The sequence below is a fragment of the Rhodnius prolixus genome, unplaced genomic scaffold (genome assembly GCF_049639745.1).
Source record: "Rhodnius prolixus isolate KJV_2025 unplaced genomic scaffold, Rpr scaffold_6, whole genome shotgun sequence".
NCBI classification, from domain to species: domain Eukaryota; kingdom Metazoa; phylum Arthropoda; class Insecta; order Hemiptera; family Reduviidae; genus Rhodnius; species Rhodnius prolixus.
The window spans coordinates 1,358,568-1,370,595 of record NW_027411634.1 but is presented as its reverse complement, the minus strand read 5'-3'; the positions used below and the strand labels follow the sequence as shown (position 1 = coordinate 1,370,595).

The window sequence follows — 12,028 nt, the reverse complement described above, 5'->3', positions numbered from 1 at the left end:
AGTATTTCATCAGTTTGTATAATCCGGGGTTGGATGCTTTGCCGATTTTATGGGCGGAACCATCAGTGTCAGATCCCAGTCTTGACAGCCCATTTCGTGAGGATGAACTATCAATGGTATTGAACCAGGCCAAAGATAATAAAGCACCAGGAACGGATAGAGTTCCAAGCGAATTTTTGAAAAATTCACCTAAATTATTTCAAGATTACCTATTATACGCATTTAATGAGTACTACAACCGAGGAATTGTTCCGTCGAGTTTTGGCAAGTCCATTGTTTTCCCAATTTTCAAAAAAGGAGATATGCGGTGTCCTAGTAACTACAGAGGTATTAGTTTTTTAAATTCAGTTTGTAAGATTTATACGGCTCTATTGCTTTTAAGATTAAATGCTTGGGTGGAAAGTAGGAATTTGTGGAAAGGAATTAATCAGGCCGGGTTTAGAAAAGGTCATTCGGCTATTGATCATATTTTTTCGCTAGTTAATATTATTAAGTTAAAATGGAAGCAGCGCAAGAAAAAGGTATATGCTTTGTTTGTTGACTTTAAGGCCGCCTTCGATAGTGTTGACCGTAATGCCCTTATATATAAATTATACACTCTAGGTCTTTCTAGTAAGTTTGTAAACGCTATTAAAAGTTTATATTGCAGAACGGAGGCGTCGGTATGGTGCAACGGTGGTCTTTCCTCAAGTTTTGCTACTGAGATGGGAGTCAGACAAGGTTGTCTGTTAAGTCCGCTCCTTTTTGCTTTATTCATACTTGATTTGCCCGAAAGTATTGGTGGAGGACTTATGGTTGGCCAGACTAAAGTAAATACTTTAATGTATGCAGATGACATTGTGCTTTTGGTAGAGGACGCGAAAGTTCTCCAATTGATGATTCGGAGGCTCGGAGAATATGCTGATTATTGGAATCTCGGTATTAATCTTGCAAAAACAAACATTGTCATTTTTAGGAAAAGTGGGCGAAGAAATTGTATGGGAGAAAAATGGACATATAAAGGGCAGCCCATTGAGGTTGTGAGAAGTTATAACTATTTAGGCATTAATCTGAACTCGACTTTAAATTTTAAACTGCATTTAAAGGAGACATTAGCTGCGGGGAGACGCTGTGTCGGCAGTATTTGGTATAATTTTATTAAAAATAATTTCATTAGCTTATCCGCCAAATATAAAGTTTTTGATGCAGTAATGCGTTCCGTTATCTGTTATGGTTGTCAGATATGGGGGTATGAATTATTTGAAGATGCGGAAAAGGTACAAAGATTTTTTATAAAAAGATTATTTAATCTCCCTAGAAATTGTCCAACATACTTCCTGCATTTGGAAACGGGAAGAAGTACACTCTTCAGTTTTTCCTTGAAGCTTCATTTTTCCTATGTGTTGAATGTTTTACTTACTCACTCGCAGGATCGACTGACGTATATAACTGCGATGGAAGTGGTAAAAAATAAAATTTGTTGGTTTCAAAGTTGGTTGCAGTTGGCAGAGAGGTTTGATGTAGTGTTGGATAACTACCCAGGTAATACATGGAAACTTCAAACAAATAATTTATTGTCTGCAGTTATAAGTAATGAGAGAGAGGAATTTCTGTTCTTAGCAAAACATGCCCAGTATCATGAGCAATTTAATTCTCTGCAGTTTAATGTTTCCTACATGATAGAAAATTTAAGTTTAGAATGTAAAATATTGATTTTTAAAATACGCGGAGAAATGTTGAATCTAAATTACAAGCCATGGCTTACTGGAACAAATTATAAATGCTCAATGTGTAATTTAAATAAAATCGAAAATACATTTCATTTTATTGCCGAATGTCCCATTTTTAATAACTACAGAATCCGATTTTTCAAAAAAAGATCATTATCACAAGAAGAATTCTTTGTTACGTTAAATGGAGGTAATTGGTGGAATTTGGCATTGTACACAAAATACGCATTAATGTACAGAAACATGCTGGTAGCAGAGTTCAATTACTAAATAAAAACAAAATAAATGTATGTAATAACATTATATTGATATCATCTGGTTTATATTTACCTGGAATTTGTATTTAAATATTTTGTGTAGACTCTGACAGACGGTCTATGGACCATGTCATATAGATGTTAGTTATATTATTTGTATGTAATTTCTTTTTTAATAATAAAGCATCATTCATTCATTCATTCATTCATTCATTCATTCATTCATTCATTCAGTTGCGGTCCCCCAAACCATCCTCAATAACAATTTTTTTTTTTGAGAAAGCGTTTTGAATAAAATAGGAAGGTATTTGTACTTAAGTAACAAAATTAAACTGCGATATCAGTACTTCCTTTTAAAAGGTGTAAAAAAAATAAACTCCAATTATAGTACTGCTCCCTAAAAGGCAATGAGGCAAAGATTTTGAATCGAACGACAATTCATTGATGTAAATCGGTTCACTCATTGATAATTTTAACGATTGCAGTACTTGCTCTTAGTAGGTGTAAGAGCATGATGGCACATCACAGCCACGTAGAGGAGCTTTAATCACTTCTTCGTGCTAAATTTTATCAAAATCGGACAAAGCGTTTTAGAAATATTGGTAATAATAGTTTTAGAAAGGGCCTTACTTGGGTGGGGCGAACTCCCATCCTTATAAGGCTTAGCGTCGAGACTTTAAAAGTGCAAATCTGCACAAAATTTCGATTCGAATGACACTTTATTCATTAAAATCTGTTCACTTGTCGATAATTTAAAACGATTGCTATACTTCCCCTTAAAAAGTGTAAGAGCAGAACGTCGCTCTGATGTTACGTAGGGGAGCCCTAACCCTATCACCCTACCAAATTTTATCATAATCGGGCCAAGATTTACAGAGTAATTATAATTAGTAATAATAATTTTGGAGGGGGCCTTACATAAAGGGGGCTAACTCCTCTCCCATTCGATGTACAGCGTCGAGACCCCCAAGAGGCACATCTACATAAAATTCCGAATCGAATGACACCTCATTCATGAAAATCGGTCCGCGCGTTTAGGCGCTACGTTGTTTACAAAAAAGGTAACAACAAGAAGAAGAACAACAAGAACAAGAACAAGACCAATTTTTGAAAATGCCGTTTTTGCTCATTTTCAACAACTTTTTTCTCGAAATCTATAACATCTAGGTTGTTGCAAAAAATTACAGATATAAAGGAGGATTTTCCCTATATTTTAAAGAAAAGTTTGAAAATTTTATCTTTTATACAAAAAGAGAAAAAAAAAAATTCAAAGTTCGGCGTTTTTCAACGTTTCGCTTTTTCGTGCACTTTTTGACGATCAACCCTTATACAACTGTCCTACCGGACAGTTTTAATTCCTCCTTATTGAACTGGTAAAATTTACAGGCTTATCCAGGGAATTATGTTATTATGTTGTAGCATGCATCCATTACTTATGCAATTACAGCCCTAATATTAAGATTATGTGGTTCATCTTCATCAAGATAAAGGACATGAATCCAGCTGTTTAATATTCTAAACATAATTCTATAATCTAAAAATTTGGATTATGTTTAGGCAGATTAGATTCTTTTAGAGGCGTGGCTTATGCCACAATTACTCGGAGAATTTGTTTTTGACAGACAATCCTCTATATTCTTGGTACAACCTTTCTGCCCCCATCTGTTTGATTTGACTTAAGTGTCTTTGGTAATACTTGGTGGGCCTAAATAGTAAGTTTTTCTTCACCAAAACGTTGAACTCTCGAACTGATATCTGAATATATGATACCTCAAACTAGCGTCATACATTTCGGCTCGCGAACTTATGTCTTGGAATCCACCATGAGAACTTCATAGAGTCGTGAAGTATTTACGTAAATCAGTGATTACTGTTCATTATTTTTGGCGACTGAATCATAGTTTCAATAGGATGAAAAATTAATGCCAGTTTCAGTCATTAAAAACTTTATTATGCCGAGCTTTCTGACCTAGGGACTAAGTCATCTTCAGGGCTGTGGAACATATTTACAGTGTACACACACAGACCGATCACATTCAGTCCATGAACAGACAAGACAGAAGACACACCAACCCTCTAATGATGTAAAATAGTACATTGTAAATTAGGGAAATATTTTTGTTAATTTTCGTTACATTGTACATATTCATTGTAATATAATTAATTGATAATATAATTGTTACCACAATGTAAAATATGTTCCACAGCCCTGAAGATGACCTAGTCCCTAGGTCGAAAGCTCGGCATAATAAAGTTTATAATGACTGAAACTGGCATTTATTTTTTCATCCTATTGAAACTAATCATTGTTTATTTAATTGCATAGACAGATCATATTGCCTAAATTATTTTGTAAAACATATTCTTGGATAAATTCTCAGTAAGAAAGTGATTGGGTTGTTTTTTTCTTGAATGAAAGAATAGTTTTAAAACCTTTAAGTTATGCATTTAATTCTCAATAAATCAAATCTCTCCCCCTTGAAAAAAATTTCTGGGTGTGCCCCTGGATCCCAGATAAAATATCATTTTAAAGTTATTTTTATCAAGCTTACAACCTAAAGACTGAAGATGTCTTAGTCGTTCTAGTTGTACAGGCTTAAAGAAGTAAACAAAAAGATGTAACATTGAAATCAACCATCGTTTATAAATTAAATTCCATGTTTTTAGAAAATGTTATTATTATAAATTGCGGTAAAAAAAGAGATGTGTGATTATTCTCATCCTGTAAAAAAATTAGAGATTCTTGATTCATTTTTTTTTTAATTTCAGGCGTGAAAACAGCTGAGGAGGTGATTGGTGTTCGGAGAGTATTTTTAGAGCACTATCGGCCTCTGTACAGTGTATTCTCGTTATGGATATCCATTCCCTGTCAGTGAACTGTAAGAAGCACCTGTAGGAAGAGCAAATCCAAATGGGTTGTAGCTGGAATCGAACGCAGGATCTCTGCATGAAAATCCAGTAAGCTACACCCATTCCTTTTCATTAATTAATAAGAGTGAATTAGGAGATAACAGAAAACAGTATTTTTTTAACCTTTTTCCAAAATATATATTAATTGATTATATTACAATTCAAAAATCTTAAATAAGTTTCTTTTTTTTTGATCAGGTAAAATGCCCTTATAAATCGTATACATCTCTCCTCCAAATTATGCGACACTACGCAGTAGCATGAAGTACGAATAAGATGTGTTCAGTATCTGAAACAGATATTTATCATTCATGTAAATTGATAATTTATTAATTAGGGTTATCATTCAGGGCATTTCTCATAATGGCCAGTAATAAACTTCGCTATTCGATTCGATATTTGCTGTTTACTGTTGTATTTTACCATCCCATGGGATTTCGGCAGTATTTTCAAAAATATCTATGTAAAATGAAAACTTTCAGTCAATCGAAATGACACTTTCCGGACAGTGAGCTGTAAGTATTCGGTATTCGCTAACCACTTAGTTAATCCCTTCCCATATTTAATTCCTATGATTTTAATCAGTTAACAAGGCTGCACATTACTGTTTATACTTAACACTTTAGAGGAAAGCATAAGCTACTGCTCCCCCAGAACTGCCTTAATTTAAAGAAAATCGATTGAGCAGTTTTCCAGTAAATTAAAGAAAAAAAAATCGATTTAATAAAATGAAAACTCTTCCACTTAGTTTAATTTTTCCAAAATCTTATTACAGAGTCCCATAGTGGCACCAATCCGAAATAGAAAATTTGAACTTTTGGCAATTTTCCATTTTGCAAATCATTTGTTAAAAAAAAACACTTTTTTTCCTGACTCAGGGTACATCAAAACAGATGTTTCAATGGTTACTAATAAGAAAATCTGCAGATTGTAATACCTTCATTTACCTACCGATTAGAAGAGTTAAGATGAAGTAAAAAAAAGGTGATATTAATAATGTAAATTATTAAAAAGATAAAAGAAGAAAATTACACTCATAAAAGTCCTTAAATTTAATGGCGATCTTCCTTTGTAAGAAATCACTATTTCCCTTTTCCCTTGGAGTAGTATTAAGTTAACATCTCTTCTTAAGGCAGCTTTCATATGAATCCAGGGTATGTTAGAAATGGAAACTATAACATTTTCACTCTAAAAATAATTTTTTAATATTAGAGGTATTATAAACACAAAAGGCTACAAACTATTATTAATGTAAATATACTTATTTAGATTTACACTAAATTCTTAATTGCAACAACTAAATGTGAGCTTTTTGATAATGTTTTTTCTTGTTTATTTTGTGCACTTATAAATTAAAACTTTTTTAAAGTTAAATCACTATTTTTTTTTCTCTAAAACCATGTTTAGCAATAGCTGTACAAAACTTCTATTCTATCTTTTCAGAATGATCAGAATCATTATTTTCTTAAGGAAACTGAAAACTTCCCGAGTAGGTTATTTTGGTTTCGAAATCCCGACGGCAGAATGAGTGATTACATTTCTTTAAGGTTATCTGGAAAACCAGCTTATACTTATCTAAATACTTCTAACAAGGTTAATAAGGTAATTAACTTCTTTTTTAGTTTGGGTAATTTGGAGTGATTAATATTCGTTTTTATGTCTATATAAAGGAAAAAATAAATTATACGTACCTCACTTTGAATAAACTGGCCCAGTAAGTTACACATAAACGACAAAGAAATGTAGTAGATAACACCAAAACCGTAAGAAAGTACAATTGCTTTATCTTTATTCTATAGTAGTAAGAAACAAATTGATAATAATAATGTATTTTCGTAAAATAATTACTGTTAGAAATGTTTTACAATGAATATTTACCGTACTTGCTGTAAATAGGCAAAGACAGAGGCAGACAGATGTGAGTAGATTTTGAAAACTAAATATGAATCCGTAAAAATCTTTTAATCCTTGGCTTAGCCTACATCAAATTATAAGAAGTAAATATGTTTTACATAATAGGTAATATAATTTTTTTAAAATGTTGTAGAGAATAGAAAACACAGATGTAATGGTCATACAGGCTCGAATGAAACAAGATCTATTACGTTTGAAACAAACTTAAGTAAAAGGTATTTTGCAATATTTTTATTTGCATGTTTTTTTTAATAGGTTTCTATAATTAGTGTTTGTATAAAAAGGTGTCTGTTAATTGATAGGAAATTATCTGTACTTCCCTATTATCATCTCACTATTTTGATTAGAAACTTTCAGTTAGGCCCCAAGGCGGAACCCGAAATAATGATAAAATGCGGACTTTTTACCATTTTTTTGTTTTTGAGTTGCTCAAAAATTTTGTCACGATCGCTATACTTCCTTACCGATAGTAAGCGACATCTGTGGTGGCAGATCATGCTAAAAGAAAAAAAAATTGGTAGATAAGATGCGCTGTTTCATCAAATAATTTACAAGAAAATACGTATTTTTATCTTATTTTTTTCCCTTTCACGCTGACATGTTCCACAGTAGAGTATCATAGTTGCGCAGTTAGTGTTTTTTCCTCCCCTAGTTTATTAGTTTGCTGAGCTAATCCCAGACTAACTTTGAACGACAACATATAAAGTCAGCGCTTTGGTGGCAAACTGACTATCTGAGGGCATGATAATCTCCCGATTCCAATAGCATCCTTCGTAGTTAAATGAAAAAATATTTCCAAATATTAACACCTAAAATTAAATGGACTTCATTTAAGTTACTTCGTTTGCTCGTGCTAAGGGATAATACTGTGTCACTCCATGAACTAAATAGCTTATTTGGTTTTGCGTGAAGTTCCTTTACTAACATTTTTTTTTGCCTTTTTTTGGCATTGGATTTCACCATACAGCCAGCATCGTCTAGGTGCTTATCACTAGAATATCACTCACTCTCCATTCTTACTTATACGAAGGTCGTTTGAAAAGTCCGTGCAAAGTCAGAGAGATAGCACCACTGGCGCGTATCGAGGTTATGTTTAGTTAGTAGCATCTCCTGGAAGAACACACACCAAGTTTCAGCCAGATCGGTCTATTTCTTTGTGTTTGGCATTCGTTTGAATCGAGGAAGTCGAGTGATTTTCAAAAAATGGACGAAAAAGAATTTCGTGTGTTGATTAAACACTACTTTATGAAAGGGAAAACGGCTGAGGAGACTAAAGAGAAGCTTGATAAACATTATGGTGACTCTGCACCTTCGATTAGAACAGTTTATAAGTGGTTCCAAAATTTTCGGAGTGGCCATATGGGCACAAGTGACGCTGAACGTTCTGGACGCCCTGTGGAGGTTACTACTCCAGAAATCATTGATAAAATCCATGATATGGTGATGGTTGACAGAAGAGTGAAGGTGCGTGAGATTGCTAGTGCTGTGGGCATCTCGAATGAACAGGTACATAATATTTTGCATCAACATTTGGACATGACAAAGCTATCCGCAAGATGGGTGCCGCGATTGCTCACGCTTGACCAAAAACGAAATCGTGTGAAGTGTTGCAAGGACGGTTAGCAGCTGTTCCAGAAGAATCCGTAGGACTTTAGGCGTCGTTTCGTCACTGTGGATGAAACATGGATACATCACTACACTCCTGAGACCAAAAAACAATCTAAACAATGGGTTACCAAGGGGGAATCTGCGCCAAAAAAGGCGAAGACCGTTCCTTCGGCCGGAAAGATTATGGCGACTGTCTTTTGGGATTCGCAAGGAATAATCCTCATCGACTATCTGGAAAAGGGTAAAACTATTACAGGTGCATATTATTCATCGTTATTGGACCGTTTGAAAACCGAGCTGCAAGAAAAACGCTCACGATTGGCCAAAAAAACGTCCTTTTCCATCACGACAACGCACCAGCTCACACCTCAGCAGTTGTGGTCGCAAAATTAACGGAAATAGGTTTCCAACTCGTTTCACATCCCCCCTATTCTTCAGACTTGGCTCCTTCGGACTACTATTTGTTCCCCAATATGAAGAAATGGCTGGCGGGAAAAAGATTTTATTCAAACGAGGAGGTGATTGCAGAAACAAATGGCTATTTTTCAGACTTGGACAAATCCTATTATTCGGAAGGGATCAACAAACTAGAGCAGCGTTGGACGAAGTGTATAAGCTTAAAAGGAGACTACGTTGAAAAATAAAAAAGGTTTACCCCAAAAAATTAAGTATTTTTTATTTTTGCACGGACTTTACAAACCACCCTCGTATAAATACATTCGCTTCACACATTCATCCCTCTACTATATACAACTATTTACGTAAACCTTACAACTAATGGATGGATCAGTATTCTGGGCTCCTGCCATCCTTATAGCCTAACCTAAATTCTGTTACTAGCATTAATTGTGCTCTAAATACTGTATGAAGATATTTTTCACTTCAAAAAATTAGCAAAACAAATTTTTTACTTACTTTAGGATATTTTGATGCATGTGTATCAGTTCGATTATTGATGATCTCATAGTTTTAGTGGACGAGAAATCTAATCGATCACCATACATATTGAATATTTTCAATATTGTATGACTATATAGGATAATAATGAAAAATGAGCACATCACACCAACATTGCTTAGGAAATTTATTGTGACCCATAGAAAAGCTAAAGATAGTACTATGCAATTCTTCAAACTTCTAGCCGGATGTTTATCTAAATAGCCAGTCAGAGGTGATGGCAAGGAATAAGTGGTATCTGTATCGTAATCCAAGAAGTAGATGATTATGTCTGCGGATGTGGGTAGTAAGAAGTAAAATATGTAGAAAAATAGCATTACACCTTTGTACACCCGGACTATGATCCAACCAAAGTTATTGGCTTTCTCCAGTAAATCAAATTGCCAATGCTCCGTGTATGGAGTAAAACAGATCTTCAATAAGTTTAACAGATTTTTCATCTGTTCATTCTTGATTAAAACAGTTAATGTTTGTACATTAATTAAGACCATGACTGGAATATAGATGGCAATGTCTTTTAGACTTTCTTTTAAACCGATTTGATAGACACTTACACCGTTTGCCACAAATATTGACCACATGTAACCTAGTCGAAGTATAGGCGTGTAGAAGTTGATGTTACACAAATCATTGGTGTACAACCATAAACCTGAGAATTTTAATAATGCTACTAACTGATCTATATAGTGAGCAGTTCTATTCATTTTTTAACTTGCAAAAGAACTAAACTGCGACAGTTTAGTGACTAAGCATAGCCATAACTTTCTTAGCTGTTCCTTATAACAAAATAATTATGTCAAATTAGGCTTTAATTGCCAAAAATATGAATTTAACACGAATCGATTAACTCTAATTAAGGAACTTTATTAGAAAAAACTAACAACTTTAATTCATCAGCAACGATTATTGACAAAATGTTGTTTACATTCATTTAAGTACGTATGGCAAACGTCAAATTTTGTATACCACTTTTTTTTTTTACCGGAAATACTCATTTTTGAGGAGTTTTGAATCAAATTTGCTTCTTTTTTTGTCAAAAATATGTACGGTTAAAACTCTTTCATTGTATCCGGTTAGAACGTCACATTCAAAGAAAAATAGGAGCTATTTTGAAAAAAAAAAAAAAAAACAGCTGTGAACAATGACAAGACTTTCTCTTACTGCTATTCTCAAGGTTCTAACTTACAATTTTCCTTCAAATTCTGAACATTTAAATTCATACTTTATTCTTAATAACTCTATTCAGTGTATAACCTGTACAATTTACAGAAATTCCACCTACATGTAACATTCTTATAAGTTGTGAGTAGGTTCTCTGTAATATTTTACAAACTTTATAGTGTTAGTAAGAATTAAATATAAATATTGTTTTTTGGAAAAAACAAAAAAATCAACTTTATATCTTGATCGTTTTTCCATCGCTCACTAAACTGGTTCAATTGCATGAACACATGTATTGCTGCAATGAAAACAATAAACAAGCTCACTACGACGGATAAAATAAAAAATATATGATTCTTGTTTCAGGGCACCTCTGAACATTTTACATGTACTTCTGGCAAAAACTTTCGAACGTCGTCAAAATGCCAGTATAATCGTTTTACTAAGCGTATTAGAGAAATTAATAATCTTAACAGTTTCTTGGAACTTGTAAATTAAGAACTAATAAATTGGAACGATTTTACTACTTACTTGATTATATTTTGATGCATCTTTATCAACGCAGTTACCGATGATTTCATACCTTCAGTAGTTGTAAAGTCTAATCGATCTCCATACATATTGAATATTTTCAATATTGAATGACTATGAACTATAGTGATGAAAAATGTACACATGGTGCCAATATGACCTAGGAAACTGATGGTACTCCAGAACATAGATACAGTTAGTATTAAACAGTTTTTCAAACTTCTGACTGGTTTTTTGTCTAGATAACCAGTTAGTGGTAATGGTAATGTATAGGTTATTGTATTCTCGTTGCCCAGTAAATAGATGATAATGTCAACAAGTGGTGGTAGTATAAAATAGAACAACCAAACTGTGAACATTATGAATTTATAGAATCGGACAATAGTCCAACCAAAATGGTTAGCCTTTTCCATTAAATCAAATTGCCAATTTTTCGAATATAGTTTAAAACAGATCTTTAACAAATTTAACACATTTTTCTGTTGATCAATGCTAAATAAAACAGTTAAAGTTTGTACATTAATTATGAACAAGGCTGGGAAAAATATGGCTATATCTTTTAGGCTTTGTTTTAAGCCTATCAAACAAACGCTTATTCCATTAGCTGTGGTTACTATTGTCAAACAGGCTACTCTAAATATTGAATTATAAAAACTCATATCATATTTATCATTTGTTAACCATAGACCTCCTAACTTTAACAAAGCCACCAACTGATCTATGTACCTGTCAGGGTTATTCATGTTTAACCTTAAAATAAAAGAACTAAACTGTGTCAGTATACCCCAATCGGACTAACATTGATCATGGAAAAAAGAAGAACTTCGACAAATTTCCTGTAAATTTTTTTAATTAAGGGCAATTAACTTACAATATCCTGAAATAGAACATAATGATAACCCATTATCACGTGCTGAATAAATGATAAGTGCTCAGACTGAAAAACAAAACATATAACTTAAATAAATCAATTTCGGTCTG

At 33.3% G+C, this 12,028-nt stretch overlaps 1 protein-coding gene across 1 annotated transcript; it reads right to left on the bottom strand.

The window, feature by feature from the left end:
- Positions 1-4,954: 4,954 nt before the first annotated feature.
- Positions 4,955-11,908, bottom strand: LOC141460738 (odorant receptor 67c-like). The gene is made up of 5 exons (XM_074141019.1): positions 11,048-11,908; positions 6,755-6,854; positions 6,568-6,669; positions 5,909-6,064; positions 4,955-5,165 (listed from the first exon to the last, which is right to left on the bottom strand). The coding sequence occupies exons 1-5, from the start codon at positions 11,788-11,790 to the stop codon at positions 5,115-5,117; spliced, it is 1,152 nt and encodes a 383-aa protein (XP_073997120.1). The 5' UTR covers positions 11,791-11,908; the 3' UTR covers positions 4,955-5,114.
- Between the last annotated feature and the right edge of the window lie 120 nt (positions 11,909-12,028).

Bases quoted from the DNA above. Each gene is read 5' to 3' on its own strand.
- LOC141460738 (XM_074141019.1), bottom strand. From the start codon at position 11,790: ATGAATAACCCTGACAGGTACATAGATCAGTTGGTGGCTTTGTTAAAG. The intron at 6,670-6,754 runs GTAAATATTCAT...TTACTACTATAG, and splicing joins GCCTATTTACAGCAAGTACG to AATAAAGATAAAGCAATTGT. The intron at 5,166-5,908 runs GTAATTTTCTTC...TATCTGTTTCAG, and splicing joins ATTTAAGGACTTTTATGAGT to ATACTGAACACATCTTATTC.